This window comes from Dromaius novaehollandiae, chromosome 20 (genome assembly GCF_036370855.1).
Source record: "Dromaius novaehollandiae isolate bDroNov1 chromosome 20, bDroNov1.hap1, whole genome shotgun sequence".
Classification (NCBI taxonomy): Eukaryota; Metazoa; Chordata; class Aves; order Casuariiformes; family Dromaiidae; genus Dromaius; species Dromaius novaehollandiae.
Genome location: NC_088117.1, coordinates 10,808,595 through 10,825,897, shown reverse-complemented (window position 1 = coordinate 10,825,897; position 17,303 = coordinate 10,808,595). Strand labels below are relative to the sequence as shown.

Genomic DNA, 17,303 nt, shown 5'->3' with positions numbered 1-17,303 from the left:
GGCTTACGTGTGCATGGGGAGACGTGGGCCGGAGCTTAAAATCTGGTTCTGAACCCAGGCGAAAAAAGTAACGGGGAACAGAGTTATAGAGACATGCTAAAAGTCGCACGTGAACTCTGAAGCAGGACAGGCCACGGCCGCAGAGCTGCAACCCGGCAAAGCCAGCACGATCCCACCGGGTGCCCTCCCGGGGGCTGGCACAGCGGCACACCGCGGAAAACAACAACCTGCCAAATACCAAACCCTTAAAGCTTTGCCTCTGGCACTTCCCAAAAGCACTTAAAAAAATCACAGTCTAAGCCTGCAAACCTCCTGTAAGGCTGGGTGTCATTGCTCGCTCCTCCCCGCGTGAGCGAACGGAGTAAGAGAAAGGATAAGGTGGAACATTCAAAAGCAGCCACTGATTTTAGGCAGGTCCCTTCCTTCACAAGGAGCCAAGAAAAACCCAAGCGAAGTCATATATCCCTAACACAGTGCAAAGCCAACTCTAAATCTCTCCCGGTGCGGGCAATCCTCAAGGCCACCAAAGTGGTGGGTGCAGGAACTTCGGCAGCGGGGCACCTGCGGAGGCTCCCGGCGCTGCACGGCCAGGGCATCCCCCCCCGCGGCCTCGGCTCGGGGACACTCACCGCGCAGCCGTCGACAGCGGCTCGGATGTAGGGGTTGTTGTCGTAGGACATCTCCTCGTCGTTGGAGCCCAGGAAGCGGATGGCCTTGTCGTAGCTGTCCGTGGCGGCGTCGTGCCAGGCTACGGACTGGTAGCAGTTGTAGGTGATGTTCTGGTGGGCCGACGCGCTCAGGAGCCTCAGGAAAGTCATCTGCACCACGCCGATGGGGTTCCCGTCCGAGTCCACGTAGGAGAGCTACAGGAAGGGGAAACACTAGGCAGTGAGGGCAGGGGCGGCAGGTTTGGGGGGCTCAGGGGCCCACGGCAGCTCACCCAGCCTCAGCGCCCCGGGCCGGTGCTCCCACCGCAGCCCAGCGCACGAGGCCGTTGTGCTGCCCGGGCAGGACTACCGAGGGGCACTCTCTTTCCTTTGCTGGTCGTGGTCTGTCTGAGAGTTAAAAAACAAGGCTAAAGCAGGGAGGAGAGAAAGCGAGGGGGGTTTCAATCCTGCTGAAACAGGGAGATTTGCAAAAGAGTGCAGGGCTGGGCTGGGGATGTGTCTTATTAAAGCAGATACTGAGCATACTTCTCCAGCCTCTGAACAGAGGAGAAAGCAGATTCATGTCACACTTCTCCAGCCTCTGAACAGAGGAGAAAGCAGATTCATGTCACAGTTTAGAGCTTTGTTTCTCTGCCTTGTTTGACATGACTGCCTGGCCTCTACAGGTATCTTGTTCTGCACACGCTGGGGTATTTTCCCATTCATTTCTCCCAGGCACCAAGGCACCGTCTTTTAAGTAAACCTTGCACCTAATCTGCAGAAATCCTGTTCCTGCTGATAAGGACTATGCCCTGCCATGGCCGGGAAAGGCTGCACTCAGCAGAAGGGAAGGGATGTTTGCTATCCTCAAAGCAGGTCATGAAACGTCCAGCCACACAGCCACCCTCGCGCAGGGATTTGCGCCGTTCTGCACATCAGACTCCCTTCTCTCCCCAGGAGAAGAGTGGTTTCTATAACTGTATTTCTGCAAAACACAATTTCTTGAAATCCCCTGCAGCACCTGAGGATTCAGGCCTCGTGATAAGGCTGAGGAAGATGGGACTTTATCTCATACACCACCAAGGAAGCAAATGCGCAATGGGCCAGCTAGATTGCACATGTAAACTAGTTGTACGTGAGGTGGCACCTCCAGCCACGGCCAAGCTACGAGAGCTGCTGTTCACAGCTGTGATCTCTAGACAGTCGATTTCTTTTGAAATGACCGGGAGAAAAATTCAGGCACGCAAACAGCATAGTGTTCTTCGAGGTACCATAAAAACCTCAAGTTGCGGTGTGAGCTGCAAACAGTAGAAGAGATTCATAACCAGACGATACAATCATGAGTAAAAACAGTAGTAAAAATAAATAAATATACCAACCGGTTGTCAGGATACCGTTGCACTGTCCTCCTGAGAGCTAAATATGACTGAACATGAGAAAGCCATACATGCCAGACGTAGAGAGATACCAGAGAACCACCAGGACTTAGAAGGAGGGGGAACACAAAATGCCAACTACTTAGCACACGCTCAGTGACACAGGGCCCTGGCGGTCAGCAGGACCCAGTTCTCCAAGGGTTATTTCAAATCAGCATTTGGTTTGGGAGGCTGACTGCTTTTTAAGGGCAGTTACTGCTCTTTCTTCTACAGATTGCATGAGGTCCTTTTCCTTTGGAACTCCAACCACTGGGAACCAATTGTGTGCACAAGGCGTGCTTGTGGGTACATGGTTTTGCAAAAATCAGTCTTTTTTTTCTCTCTGCGTGATAATATTTGCTTTTGACAGATGCCATATGGCAATGAATGATATTAGGGCTGGATGGGTGGAAGGCCTTGCTAGGGCTAATGGGAGTTGTGTGTGCACACGTGTAACATACAGGAGGAAAGCAGAGTCTTCAAGAAAGCATCTGTAACCCTTTTAATCCCTCTGAATGCAGTTTGGCTGCATCATGAGAAATAGTAGGAAATTAACTGTGAGTACTCTGTATTCCTCAGATATTGATCAATGAGTGTGAAACATCAAAACAAGATGGTTTCTCTGTATTTCAAATTTACTATGTCCTTTCTGCTTTAGATGTCCCCAGAAGAAAGGCAAGCATTGCCTGCACAGCACACCTTGTGTTAAGCACTGAGGTTCATATTCAGCCACCTACAAACGCAGCCTGCGTTCTCAGCAGTACCGAGCACTGGCTGCTCCCACCCATACACAGCCCACGGAAATCTCCCTATTGGCTTGAGACAGCCTTCAGATCAGCACCGCAAAGAGCGCTGGGTCTGGGCTGCGGGGAGAGGCATCAAGGACCTTCCCTGTGGAGTAACAGCAGCAAGACTGGACCCAACAGAAAACCCAGCAAACTCGCTTGTCCAGGCACGTTTCTCTCCAATTTACCAATCCCATAGCTCCAAACCACTGACTGGAGCAAAATGGGAGACACTTTTACAAACGAAACTTTGTTTTTATGGCTCGCGTGCTTAACGGCATCGTGTTTTACTTACAAAGGTCTTCTATGTGCTGATGGTTTTTTTCTTTTTCAAACAGTAAATGCAGGAGAGATAAAAAGCAAGAAAATGGCAACACAGAAAGATGGAACAAAGGGCTCCAAGTAGCGCTGAAATGCCTATTTAAAAAAGGGGACCTAAAATCTACGTTGGCAATTCAGCCTCTAAAGTAGCTGACAAACAGACTGAAAAAAGCAGAGAAGATGGAGAAGAGGAGGCACTCATAATATTAATTGATGAAGTGCTCCATAATTAAGCTACGAGCAATTGCCCTCCAAGTTGCTAAGAGGCTGAAGCCTTGGCTTTATGGCCTTAATCAATGATGCAGAAACAGCTACAGAAGCCATTGCCTTCTTGTGGGCAGAATCAGAGCATGTGTGTTTAGCGGCAAAGAAATGCAGTTTAGAAAAACAACATGGTGTTTTTCCTTACTGTTTGCCTTTTAAGGTGGAAGTTTCTGTGTATGGCAAGAAACCTGTGCCAGCAGTGGGATAAAAGATCACTACTCGGGCCAGCTCTCAGCGGGGATGTATCAGAGCACCTCCAACATCTTTCATGGGACTGTCAGTTTTGCCCTTTGCATATTCCCTTCTAAATCCTCCTGATTTGACTGAGCTCATTAGCTGCATCCCGCTAATCCTACAGGAACTGATACACAAGCAGGACATTTCTGTTGCTTAAGGAGACCCAACTCATGTTAGTCATTAGCTACTCTGTGATCCCTGACCAAAGCTTGGCCTCTGTAGGACAGCGAGCTATCCACAGCATGACTGTCCTGTTACAGGACCAAACACTAGAGATTTCTTTAAGTGTCTCAATGTCTTGCTTTTTTGCTGACATCATGTCTTGTTTGACCCCTAGACAGGTTTTCTCCCTTTAAAAAATTCTTAATTGTGACTAAGTCAAGTTCAAGGCCACCAGGCTTGGAAAACGTGCCTGGTTTGAAATCTTCCTTTAAATCAGTGACTTCGCCTCTCCCAAGCTAAGGGGGTGGCAGGGGGCTACGTGCTTCTGCCGCTACGACAACCTAACCCATACTGGAGAGGGAAAGATTGGCAAACTCAGCAGCGACTCTGGGATGTGCTTAGCAAGGCGAGTAACGAATATGGGCTGCGACTCCGCAGTGCCCCGTCCCAGCTGAAAGTGTCACATAAGATGTCTCCCAGCTCCTCTCTGGATAAGACTATGCTGCTTGGGGGGCAGCACCATGGAGACACCCTGTTTGCCTTGGCAGTACCTGGACCTGCTCAGGAAGCATCAACAGCCCTATTGCAGGAGCACAGGGCTGTGCCTGGCCCGGTCGCCCCGCTGCAAGAGCCCTGCTGGGGCACCTCTGCAAAGGCTCCAGATCTGCAATGCACAGGAGCATGTGTCAGGCTTTAAATGCAGGGGAAAGCTCATCTGCTGCTGCTTTAAAGTCAGGCAGAGTGCTGGGCTGAGGAAGTGTCTGCATTGGTTTTTATTTTGTTTTCAGTGTTCCACCTTAAATGTTTTAACTGCATCTTATGATGGTTATTAGTCCAGCATGCAGAGTGCGACAGGTCTGGCCATACCAAAGCAGGTGACGTGCTCTGATTCAGACTAGAGGGCCAAGGTTAGCCACTTACCAAAGACCCCCGCTTGTATTGACTATACCATGTGGAAGGCTGTTCTTTGGGCCAACGAGCCATTTTACTCTGTAAAATATGACACGGGTTAAAGAAAAACAGAAAGCATCGAGATGCATCTTACCAGTTTACCGCGCTTGAATTCACTGAACCAGGAGCCTGGGTTTTCCTTTGGCCAAGAAGTAATTCTAGCCTAGTTTGTGGACGGCAAGTCGGAAAGGAAAGAGAGAAAAAGAAAGAAAAAAAAGAATTAAAAAAAGTTACATTCAGTTCTGCAAGCAGAGTCTGCATGTCTTATTGAAATTTGTCCAACTTTCTAAAGAAACATGTTTTCTTAACCTTTATACACCAGTAACAAAACCAGTCTGCAGAGCCCTAAGGTCCCAGCAGCCTCTAAATGAGAACATGAATGGCGTGGCACTGCGTTGGGGCGTTCCACCGCTGCACAGCAACATGGACGGCTTTGGCACCACCCTCCTTTGCTAAGGGCTAATGATCTGTAATCCTAGATACTTTGGATGTAAAACTGTCAGCATTGTCTCTTGGCAGGAAAGAAGGAAAGAAAGGAAGAAGAAAAAAGGGGATATTAGTAGTAAATGATCCATGATCTTCATGGGAGGGCTGGGTTGGAAAAGCAATGCTGATAACAGAGAAGGCTGCTGTCACTCTAAGTCAAATCCAGATGTTGCGGGGCTGGGAAAAGTGAAGAGATTGGGATTAAGAGAAAGTCTCCATCTGCCTTCTGCATTTGTGCAGCAGTAAGGTACAGCCCAGGGAGCACAGCCTCCTCTGCAGGCGATGAACCATCGTATGTGATGGAGCTCCAGCTACCTGGAGCGACGCCGGGGGTGACCTTGACAAGAAATGAGCTGTCAGAGCATCCTTTAAGACAGACCTGTCTAAGCAGCTGAATCATTTTTTTTCCAGTCAAAACACAAGGAAGGAGCATGTTTACAGTCCACTTCCTTGCTCTTCCACAAGCTCCCTCACTTCTGTTGTAAATCTCTCCAAAAACAACGGCCGAATATAATATAGGTGTCTGGGGACTGTCCTTTCCTTTCCATGATGTGAACCATAAAGTGAGTCAGTGTGTTTCTGCAGTGCTAAGGATGGACTAAAATGGGATATGTCTTAAACTCCACCGTGGCTTATAATAAAACCACTCAGCCAATGCTTAATGCTAGTATGGTCGCTGTTCTCATTCCTCTATGTGGAAAAATAGTGGGTTGAACCTTTTTCTCATTTGTGACAGCATTGCAGAAGTGTAACACCATTTGCATTTGAGGAGCATCACAGCCTGTGGCCGGAGGACTGACTCCACAGTGGACAAGACAGGGCTAAAGAGCCTCTTACAGAGTCAGTGTGACAGGAATTGGAGCAACTGTAAGATTATAGGCAGATTTTGCTTTCTTAGTAGTTGACATTTTGAGGAGAACCATGGCAATTAAATGCAAAGGAGAAGAAATCTGTCTCTTATTTAAACAGCCCTAACAAAAACTTGAGGAAGATTTATGTTGCTTGTTATTTGTCCTGTGCTGGCACATATTTCTGCTAAATGAAATCCCCTCAGCAGCCGAATGTCTTCTACTGGAGTGAATAACTTTGCACCTTAACCCAGCTGCAGCACAACTATGAAACCAAGAGAACTCCAACCGGCGCCTTTGTAAGAGTTTCCACTTGGCCAGTACAAGGCCTGGTCCCCAGGCATCGTGCAGACCAGCTCCACAAAAACAGAGCAGACGGATATAGGACAAAAGAATTCTGAGTGTGGATGAGCTAAACATATCAGTACACGTGAACTTCATCAACCTGGTGCATCAGTGGCAGGACAGAGCTGAGGCTAGTATCAATCATTTAGGAAAGCAAATATCCACAAGAAACACTAGGAAAAATTACAGGAGATAAACATTATCCGCTCTGCCTGAAGACAAAGTAAGGGTAGAGGAGTCAGTAGTGCTTATGCATGCAAACAGCAGAGTGGCAGCCTGGCTACAGGAGGGATAACAAGGGATGAGTTAAATGAACCACCGGTGGACCCACAGTTCTGGTGCCAACACAAATTTCTGCCTTTGTAAAGCAACATAAAACATTAAGTTTTTAGCATTTATCATGCCTGGGAAAATCATCAAAGACTTGTTCTGAAACATTGTTTAAAACTGACTTATTCACTCAAAGAAATGCTCTTTGTATACATATTAATTATTATTGTAGGGGCCAATCTTGTATAACAAAGAAATATTCTGGTTCTTTAATCTTTGCTTTGAATTGTTGATTTCATCTAAAATTGACTGTGAATATTCATATTAGGAAACAATCTATTATCATCATGATATTGGGGGGAGATTGCGTGGACTTACTCCTTCAGATTTCTTGTCAGGGAAGATGCAAGTCTCTCCACCAGCTGTGAAATTACAGTAAACTTTGAAAGAGTCCCTGGAACATCCTTGGTTAGGATCAACCCAGTATTCACCTGCATTGGTGAAAGAGGGAAGACAATGGAAGAAAGAATCAGCACTATGAAGGCAGAACGATGGGAAGGTCAATAACCATCTCACCAGGGGCATTTCATCCCAGGGACTGGCTAATGCTATATGTATTCTTGGAGAAACAGTTCTGTTCTGTTTCCAGATAATACTGTGACACCTCACAAGAGCAGCAATTTTGCATCATATGTCCCCATTCTCCTCTACTTATTGCTTCTTCAGTCAGCCACATATCTCTTGGGGTACTGGGGCTGTGGAGTGCCCAAATTTTTTCTCTTACTGCACTCGTATTCACTGTATGGAGACACTGTGAAAGCCACTGTGTTTTCCCCGCACACCCTCCACCCCAGGACGCACCATCTGGGAAATCAGGGTGACAGAGCTGCAGGTCCTTGCAGGTACGAGCTGGGTTATGTTGAGTGCCCAATGGATGCTTCATTTGCTCAATTTCCAGTTTCAAGGAATTCAGCGAGCCAAAAATTTCCTCCATGCCATCTGCATAGTCCATGTAGTTGTCAGCATTTCCGTCATCCACCAGCTGGCTGGCATCGATGTTTCGCCTGGTCCTCTTGGATGCCTGGATGGGCAGGGGCTGGATGACTTCTCCAGGAGGACCCTGATTTGTGGGGAAAGAAGATACAACTTCTTATCACACTGGAAGTCGGGAAGAGACGGCCAAAGAGGCCATCAGCCAACAGTGCTGAGAAACAGCATGACAAGATACACGCTAGACATGTAAAACATCCGTTGTGGTCCTGATGAAAACCTCAGCCAAGCTTGAATGCTGGCTCCATCTTCTCTCGTCTCCCTGTTAGCAACTTCTCCCCTTGCGTCCTGCCTTCCTCCCCCAGCATTTCTAAGAGATGCCGCTCCACTGCTAGGACTCACTGTCTGCTGCATCTTGGTCTAGAAATCTTATATTTTCTAACATTATAACACCCATTAAACCTGAATCTCAAATCTTATTTATGTCATGGGTTCTACTTACAGGAGGTCCTGGGGGCCCAGGAAGACCCGATTCACCCTTTGGACCTGTTGGACCCTGGATGGCAAAACAGAGGGATAAACGTGAGTCACTCAGAAAAAAACATTTGTCACTTCTTTCATACCGCAAATGCTATTCCTTTTAACAGTCTCTTGTGGCAAAGACTTTCTTCCTGTCACTTTAGGAACTCAAGGAGAGTCTCTTCCCCTCCTCCAAGAATATGGGGTTTTTTTTGGTTATTCTCTGATGCTTGGGTAAGAAAACGGTCAGTCAAATATTGGGGTTAAATAGTAAACTTTTACTTAGGCTTCCCATGGAAAAGGAAGGATCTTTCAATGCATGAAAACGTTAACCCTCCAAATCAATTCAATATTTTATAAATCAAATAAAAAACTTAAAATGAATAAAACATTGGATTCTACACGGGCAAAAGACTTTAGGAAGTTGCCCAAGAGGAATTTTTAGCTGTATGTATAGGAGAGCTGTAACATGAAGTTTGCTTTAATGTGGCACTTCTCACTGAGTTCTTTGCTTTTTAGCTTGCCACCTCCCGCTTCACAGTCTATTTTTACTATCCTCTGCTTTACAGTAGTAGGTTTTCTCCTAAGGAGTATGCATTGGATTCCTCCTTATGATCTTTGCTACACTGATGTTGAATAAAGTACAATGCATGTAACAGAAACCTTTCCCAATTACAATTTCTGGATTTAGACAGTCTGAAAAGGCCGCATTTGCTACAGTCATCTTTAGCTAATTGCCTTAATGCCACTGATGCAGAGGAGTAGCAGCAGGTTGTGCACTTCATAAGAGATCCTCAGCCTCTTCATTTAACAATGTCTATACTTACTGATGAGCCTTTAGCACCTTTGGGACCAGGTGGACCCTATATAGAGAAAAATACAAAAGGGAGTTAGCATCTTTGTTATCAGAGAAGTCGTCAATCCATCTCTCTCCTTACAGAGAGAGACAGAATAATGTTGCAAGCATTTGCAATTTTTTAAAAATTAACTTCCTTTCTGTTTCCATGTTTCACATCCATTTGAGCTGGATGTTGCTTTTATTTGCAAACATCGCAAAAGGATGCGTGTCCAACCAGTCTCCCTGACTGGGGACTGCAAAACCTGCTGCGTGATTGCTGCAACCCAGGGCTGTTCCTGGCTCCACAGTAAAGAGAGCCAGCAAGAGCGAACGTTGGTTGCCATGCGTGCAGAGTGCAGCCTTTGAACATCCAGCGAAGAAAAATACAAACACCAGCACGTACAAGAAGACACTTTGTGACCGCAGATTATTCACAAGGAAGGGGGGAGAGAAACAGGGCAAGCTAATATCACCACCCCAACGACTGCCAAGATGTGTTGACCACGTCCTGCCCCTCTGTCCGCAGCGCTCCCCTTGCAGCTCGCTGCCTGCTGGGCCACGTGGCTCTTCCCCCACTACCACCACCAGATGCTCTTATAACTCATTCAAACGATTTTACTGGGCTCCGCAGAGCAACCCCATGCCTGTGAGCAAGCACATCCTCCTGCGAGGGAATGCCGGGGGGACTGTGCTGTGTCGCTGGAGCACCACGGTGCCTCCAGAAGGGCTGCGTAGCTCCCAAAGAAGTCAGAGAGAATTGCTTGTCACATACCGGTAATCCTGGTGGCCCTGGAGGTCCAATTGGTCCAGAAGGACCTGTGATACCCTGAAATATAAAAGGGGAAAAACATTTATTTGAATGCAGCGATGCTGGCCTGTAACTACACAGCTAACCTCTGCTCACAATTGACTATTTGATTTGGAGGTCTCCATTCAAATTTGGAGTTTCAACTAGTTTTTAGATGTGCACATGGTCCAGATGAGAGCGACTAGGGAATCTTGTATAGGCACCCAGTTATAAAAATCATGCCCCTAGATGTGTATTTAATGTTAGCATCCCTCCAAGTCTATTCAGCTCTTTTCACATGACTCTTGGGCATCTACTTTTGCACCAAAATGGTGTCCGGAGTGACTCATCTCTACCTTTCACATATAGAATAAAGCATGGTAATGCAGCAGGTATTCCTCAAAAATTAGCAAGACTGTCCTGCTGAGACAGCGACAGACCACCTCTGCTATTATCCCAGGCAACGAACCCCACCGTTCAAAGGCACATGTAAGGAAGGTCATGTGGAACATTTACCTGCTCTCCTTTGGGGCCTGCTGAGCCTTGGGGTCCTGGGAGACCTCTGTCACCCTTTTCTCCCTGCTCACCTGGCGGTCCAATAAGACCAATTAAACCTGGATGACCCTAAGGGAAAATAGCAGAAGTTAATTACGATCTCTCTCCGGAGGTGACCAAAAAGCCTAAGCCTCCCATGACAGACATTTCTGGATACAAAAGCAAAAAACTAAGCAAGGTAATTAATTATAGCTATCCCTGACACCTGGAATTCCCAGAGCAGTGAAAAGCACTAGGTTTTTGCAACAGAAAATGCTACAAATACAGAAACAGAACTGCTCCACTAGAGCATCTGCTCATTTCATATGCTAACATATATTACAGACATTTCTACAAGGTTGAGAAGCATGCCCTCAAGCAAGCCAGGTGTCTGCACTTTCCTATGCCCTCTGTTAGAGGGTCTGTGTTCAGGCAGCCAAGATGATTACAGCTGCCGGGGACTGCAAGAGCCGACGTATGGGAACGGAGTGATTCAGCTGCACTACGCTGTGTCGCTGTCATCAACGCCAGGCGATGACAGGGATGGGGCAGAGACCCAGCCTTGCATCCAGATGGGCGGCAATACACGCTCGCCTAGAGCACGGTTCAGTTCATCACCTGGGGCAGACCCATAGCCAGCCCTCTCCATCTCTCCTCTAAAGAGAGGCCCAATACTTCCACAGTCTTGGAGAGAGCACACGTGGCCTACGACTCTCCCCAGCCTCGTGCTGCAAGCTGCAGAGCCCCTCTGCAATGACATAGTTGCCCCACGGCCAGACACAGGCACCAGGCTGTGCAGAGATACAGTGTGCAAGGTTCTCACCTTTTCACCTTTGGGACCAGAGTCTCCTTTAAGACCAGGCAAACCAGGTGGGCCCTTTGGGAGACAGAAGGTGGTTAAATAAATAAAGGGAGAAAGAGAGAAAGGGGGGGGGGGGAGAGAGAGAGAGAGAGAGAGAGAATACGAATCTATGTAAAATTTGTACATTTTTCATTTATTTTAAAAACTCATAGAATTTGACCAGTGCAGACATACCATTGGGCCTGGAGGACCGTCTGGGCCAGGGGAGCCTGGGAGACCTTGTTCACCCTGTAAAACAATGCAATCCGCTCAGACTAATCATCCACAATAGAAGTGCTCCCCAGCTGTGATTATTCTGATTATTCACCCATCCTTATCCAGTCGCTGAGGCTGGATAACATTTGCCCTCATTTCTCATGGAAGGTAAAGGCAAAAGGACTTATGTTCCTTTCATGCTAAAGTCTCTACTGGAAAAGGACTTGGGATCTCATGGAAATGTTACCCAGAGAGTAGACAAGCAGACCCAAGACACAGATAAATCATGCTGGGAGGCGATTTCCATCGTTATGTTATCTCCATTAACATGGCTTACCTGCTGTCAGGCATTCAAACATAGAAACTATCAGTTCTCTTGTAAACAGAATATTATGCTGGGACAAAGGCGTCTTCCAAGGCAGATGGATTACGGTAAAGCACAGAAAGCCATTCTGTTCAGTAGCTTTCTTAGACTTTCCTCAGTTTGGGAATACTCACAACTGGACCAGGAATTCCTCGAAGGCCATCGGGGCCGGGTTTCCCAGGAGCACCTTGGGGACCAAGTGGGCCTGTCTTCCCAGGAGGCCCTTCCAAACCAGCTTCACCCTAGATGCAAGGGACAGTATGGTTTACTTTGTGGTGGGGAATCAAACGATCCTCTCGAATATGCAGTAGGTGCTGGCAGGACTCCACAGAAAGAATGCAGTCCCCCGCACAATATTTAAAACTTTCTATTGTTGAATTTCCTCCTGCTTCCTATCCCTTATGTGTTGAGAATAAGCCTCTAAATGCCCTCACTTTTCAGCCCTGCTCATTTCTGCCGATTTACAGCAGGAACAGTACTTCGGCTGCAAGCTCTTTGGAGCAGGCAGCTTTCCTTTGTTTGCTCCTGCTGGAGCATGCCATGTTATTTGCAACATATTAAATTGCCAAATATGGCACTCAGTCATTTCAGAAAATGAAAAATATTCTCATAACTTCACCAAGCCCTAATTATATCCAAGAAATTTGTTAAAAGACAAAACAGACACTTAGGTTTGAAGCCGATGGCACCAAATTCAGGGTAATTTGTTGCAACATACCGCAAAATCAAATCACTTTCTTTCAAAACACAATGTTATCAGCATTTTGACATGTGAAGGATATGGTAGAAGTCAAAACCTATTCGGCCCTTACCTTGGCTCCTTTCTCTCCTTGTCTTCCTTCGGGACCGGCTGGACCAGGGGGACCCTAGAGAAAGCACAAAAGAGATACAAAACATGGTTTGATCATCACTCATCTGAAACACTTATCAAATTATCAAAGTGATGCTACGGCCTCAGGGAAGATGACAACATGGAGACAAATATTTCTAAAAAGCTTTATAAATTAGCTTCTTGATAAATTAATCCCTGGGCTCTACCAGCAAGGGAGGAAGAGTAGGAGCACTTAATATTTATGTTTTCATTTGGGCGTTAAAAACTATAAAAAAAATCATGGAATTTAGTCCACAACTTCCCATCAATTTCCAACGGCTATGAATGGCACACCGCTTTTTTCTTTTTTGTTTTTTTGTTTCTTATTAACACAATTACTGCTTCGCATTTCCTTTAAACCTAAAAATAATGTTACTTTCAAAAAAAAATCAATACAACTATATACAGAAAAATATTCCTAAATAATCAGCTTACCCTTTTTCCTGGCGGTCCGGAGGGGCCTGGCTCTCCTGTGGGACCAGGGGAACCCTAGATGGAGAGTGGAGGAGAACAAGCCATAAATGTACCATGAGATGCGGAAGGGAAGAGCGAGCATGTAAAACTTGAGCTGAGATCTAGAGTTTGTGCTCAGCCGAGGTGTAGGCGGTCAGTACAACTTCTGACACCTCCTCGGGGGTGCAGGTGGTATCTTGTTTTATCCCTTCCCACAATGTAATACCATAAGGCACAGCAAACTTAAAATTAAAGGCTAGATTTTGTGTTTTCTTAAGCTTATTTTTTCTTTCAGAATGTATTACCGAGCACCCAAGATAGATGGCTGCAACCAGGCTTAGGCAGAGAGGAGGGAAGGAGAGGGTTTTACAGACATCGGACAAAGTCAGCGCAGCGGAAGCTGGTGGGAATTAGATGCTGTACGTCCTCTGTTAGTCCTTGGACCTGAGCACAAAAACTGCTGGGTCTGACCAACACAGATCCTGTCCATCATTTTACTCACAGTCTGCCCAGGTTCGCCGTCATCACCTTTGTCACCAGGGGGACCATCTTGACCCTAAAAGGGGAGAAGAAAGAAACAAGCAGGTTTATTTAGGGTATGAATGGAGTTCAGCAGTAGCAGGAGTAGTTCTGCTCGTTTTCTTGTCACCAGGCACCATCCCTTCCCACCGGGAATGCCAGCAATGGCAAACTCCCCGATTCACGTGTCAAATACTATGGATAACAAGAGACATTTATATTGCTACTGTCTCAAAGATTTTAGCAACATCAGAAGAACAATCTTATGGCAGGACTTTCTACTCTTTCCCAAGAAAAGGAGGAGTAAATAGCAGAGGAGCTGCTGCTGAATGACCAAGGAATAGTTGTATTTCACAAGATCAAGAGGAAGAACCTAAGCGCACTTCTGCAAGACAAACACTTACAGCTGGACCAGGTTCTCCAGGAGGACCAGGGTCACCAGGGAAACCAACTGGACCCTGAAAAGAGATAAGAAAGATATCCCCAAATCAGTGATATTGCCTTTGGAGAACTGCAGAGCACCAGGTACCTGCTACCCCAGTAACAACATGAGGAGTCACCCTACAGAAGAAAATCCTGTCTTTGACCTCAAACAGTCCCAGTTCCTATCCCAGCTTTGCATCTTCAGTATATTTCATCTAATCACAATTATCAGTTCAGGTCCAGATCTCGACTATGGAAATCTCTGGTCTTCAAGCTGTGAATTTCATCCAGTTTTTCATAAATATATTGCACTAGTGACAGTGAAAGCCTCATAGTTTAGTGCAGATTAGAAGGTTTTACATTTGCTTGCTACATGATGTGTAACATTTTTCACATGAAGAACCCTCTCAATGCATTTAATGACTAAAACACTTCACGACTCTTCTCAGTACAATGTCTATTGTGCACTTTGTGATTCTGAGAACAACGTTCAGACAATAGGTTCCAACCAATAATGCAGTATCCCAAAAACCCATCTGTTAAGAGAGATGACTAACTCCCCTGCCTTCTCTGTTGTTTCCTGCCATCTTTGCATAACACGTAATAAATTTCTTCAACCTGCAAGCATCACAGGAGCAGGAAAGACACATACTGTATTGTTGTCATCTGATATAAATCAGCATAGCTCTGCTGGCTTCAATAGAGCTATGCCAATTTGCATCATCAGGGATCTGACCCTAAAGGTAAAAATCCCAAATTCACAGAAATTTCCCCTATGCCTTTCAGAAGCTTCACTGATGCAGAGGACCTTGCCAATGCATAAGCTCAAGCGCAAGGTAAACCTACTGCGGGCCCATAGAGATGAGTTTCAAGACAGCATGTGAAAAAGACTAACAACTCAAGTATTGTTGGAATATATTGTACAGTTAGATCTTTTCCCCATTAGCAGTGTAAAGGAAGAGATTAATATCGCATATCATTAGGGGGCATAATTATCTGTCTGCTAAACTATTTCAAATTTCTGCAGATGTCTTTGGAGAACATCTTCGCACAATGAAATCTCTGCTGGGCAAGACAAGGAAGTACAGTTCTGACAAGATGAGGTACTTACAGGGCTGCCCTTGGGACCATCATCACCTGGGGGACCTTTGGGGCCAGGTGGACCAGCAGCACCTGAGGGACCTGCTTCACCTTTTTCACCTCTTTCACCTTTAGGACCCTGTAAGGAAAAAGCATGTTTCTATTACCCGGGGAAATGATTAAAAGATAATTAGAGATCGTGAAATTAATTCTGAAAAGAACCTCCATTCGTATCTTGAAACATGTAGATATGCTTTAGCAATCCCTTCCCACAAAGATTTCATGGCACTCATGTTGTTAAATCATGGGTAGCCCATATTCAGTGACTATGTTATACTACAGATATCCTGTAACATGACAGTGAGAGCCCCTTGGGGCCACCGACTATGTCTCTGCCTGACCCCAGAACCAGGGGACACAGCTGGTTCAGTCCCTGCAGTCCCATCCACATCCATGCCTTTCTGCAACCCCTTTAGCCTTAGGGAAAACCACTGAAGAAAAGCTCTTCTGTACCAGAAGACAGAGTATTTTAAAGTCTACTAAAAGAGCAAGAGTCAACCTGTAGTATACTTACCGGGAGGCCAACCTCCCCAGGAAGACCAGGCTCACCAGATTCCCCAGGTTCACCCTGCAGATGGGAAAAGAAGATAATACAGTTTTGCTGCGATTGCTACAGTACTCCATGGTCACAGTGGAGAGTGCTCCCAACCAGTCCTCAGCAGGAGTTTGGAAGCAAAAGCTCATGAGAAAACAAACAAAAACCCCTAATTCATTATCTGTGGATTAAGGGCTAAAATATTCTAAGTAATTCCAACTACAGCACTGTCACTCATGGCCTAGCACTGACTGACCCACAGGCCAGTTTCTGAAGGGTGCTGAGTTTCTGCTAATGTCCTGAACATCATCTGTTCCCCCTGAGCTCAGTGGGAGTTGCGAGTCTCAGCAGCACACCAGGCTGACACCACTTCTCCAGGAGATTTCCTTCTTCGTGCTCTTCAGCAGACACTGCATTGTTATTTCCTTTTCCATGTGGGTGCATTTCCATCTTGTTGTCTCATAGTAACAAAAACACTGCAACATATACATTCTTAAATAAACCTGTTTACTTAACTGAGAAGAAAACACTATTACAAGCATCTCAGGAACAGAATTAAACGTGCTTCAAGCTGGGAGAAGCTGCCTTCTGTAAATGCACCTATTTATTTATACACCAAGTGAACATACCTAATGACCACAGCCATGAATTTTCCCATCACTGCCCCTCTCTCCTACCCTAACTCTCACCTAGTCACCCAAAAAAACAGTTCAGGCTCCAAGACAAATCCTCCCCAGGCTCTCTAATGAGACCACCAGCAATTGCGGTGATTAGCACAGGGTGCAATGGTAGGCAGTTGGTAGGCACTTGCCCACCTGAGCCCTCTCAATGATTCATTTCACATTTAAGCAGTGGGGAGAAAGGAAGGCAACGCTCACGTCATGAGCCAGAGCTATGCTGACAAGCAGACCTGGCTTATCTTCCTGGACAGGCTTTTCTGTTTCCTTTCGCCATTTCAAATGATCACCAATAGACTGTTATCTTAACAAAGAACAGCTTCTCATTAACAAAACCCCTGAATGACTTTGGTAGCAAACTTCCTGCTGGCTTAAATCAGGTTTGCCCGGATGCTTTACCTTCTCTCCTACTGCGCCAGGATTTCCTATTCCCCCAGGAGGACCCTGTGGACCGTCTGCTCCTGGTGGTCCAGATGGACCTCTGGGTCCAGGTGGGCCTGGTGGGCCCTGAAAGAAAGGGGAGACAAATTTAAGACATGTTTTTTGAAGCAATATAAATATCAGTGATGAAAACAAAAGGAGAAAAACATCTTACCATTTGCCCAACATCCCCTGTTTCTCCTTTCTCACCAGGCGGTCCAGGCAAGCCCTGTAGAGATGTTGGAAAGAATAATTCTTAGCTCAAGTGCAACCCTGGCTCTCATTGCCCTAAGCACTTCCTTGATGCTGGAAATTACCTGCAAGCCCACTGGGCCAGGGGGACCAGGGAAACCTCTGGGTCCTTCATCACCTTTCTGACCAAAGAGGCCTTGCTGTCCTCTGGGACCTGGCTCTCCATCGGCACCCTACAAGGAAAGGGTCTAAC

The 17,303-nt window shown here is 46.2% G+C and overlaps 1 protein-coding gene across 2 annotated transcripts in view; it reads right to left on the bottom strand.

Annotated features, from left to right (window-relative positions):
* Nucleotides 1-17,303, bottom strand: part of COL5A1 (collagen type V alpha 1 chain) — a 173,302-nt gene that overhangs the window by 5,117 nt on the left and 150,882 nt on the right. The window contains exons 46-65 of one of the 2 annotated variants that reach the window (XM_026094410.2): nucleotides 17,176-17,283; nucleotides 17,034-17,087; nucleotides 16,838-16,945; nucleotides 15,741-15,794; nucleotides 15,198-15,305; nucleotides 14,068-14,121; nucleotides 13,647-13,700; nucleotides 13,127-13,180; nucleotides 12,633-12,686; nucleotides 11,955-12,062; nucleotides 11,436-11,489; nucleotides 11,223-11,276; nucleotides 10,382-10,489; nucleotides 9,851-9,904; nucleotides 9,068-9,103; nucleotides 8,224-8,277; nucleotides 7,593-7,851; nucleotides 7,110-7,222; nucleotides 4,753-4,821; nucleotides 630-863 (exon numbers count right to left, since the gene is read on the bottom strand). In XM_026094410.2, coding sequence (XP_025950195.2) covers nucleotides 630-863; nucleotides 4,753-4,821; nucleotides 7,110-7,222; nucleotides 7,593-7,851; nucleotides 8,224-8,277; nucleotides 9,068-9,103; nucleotides 9,851-9,904; nucleotides 10,382-10,489; nucleotides 11,223-11,276; nucleotides 11,436-11,489; nucleotides 11,955-12,062; nucleotides 12,633-12,686; nucleotides 13,127-13,180; nucleotides 13,647-13,700; nucleotides 14,068-14,121; nucleotides 15,198-15,305; nucleotides 15,741-15,794; nucleotides 16,838-16,945; nucleotides 17,034-17,087; nucleotides 17,176-17,283 — 1,791 coding nt within the window. Of the gene's footprint in view, nucleotides 1-629; nucleotides 864-4,752; nucleotides 4,822-4,876; nucleotides 4,946-7,109; nucleotides 7,223-7,592; nucleotides 7,852-8,223; nucleotides 8,278-9,067; nucleotides 9,104-9,850; nucleotides 9,905-10,381; nucleotides 10,490-11,222; nucleotides 11,277-11,435; nucleotides 11,490-11,954; nucleotides 12,063-12,632; nucleotides 12,687-13,126; nucleotides 13,181-13,646; nucleotides 13,701-14,067; nucleotides 14,122-15,197; nucleotides 15,306-15,740; nucleotides 15,795-16,837; nucleotides 16,946-17,033; nucleotides 17,088-17,175; nucleotides 17,284-17,303 lie in introns of both variants that reach the window. The other variant, XM_026094409.2, reaches the window with a different exon arrangement.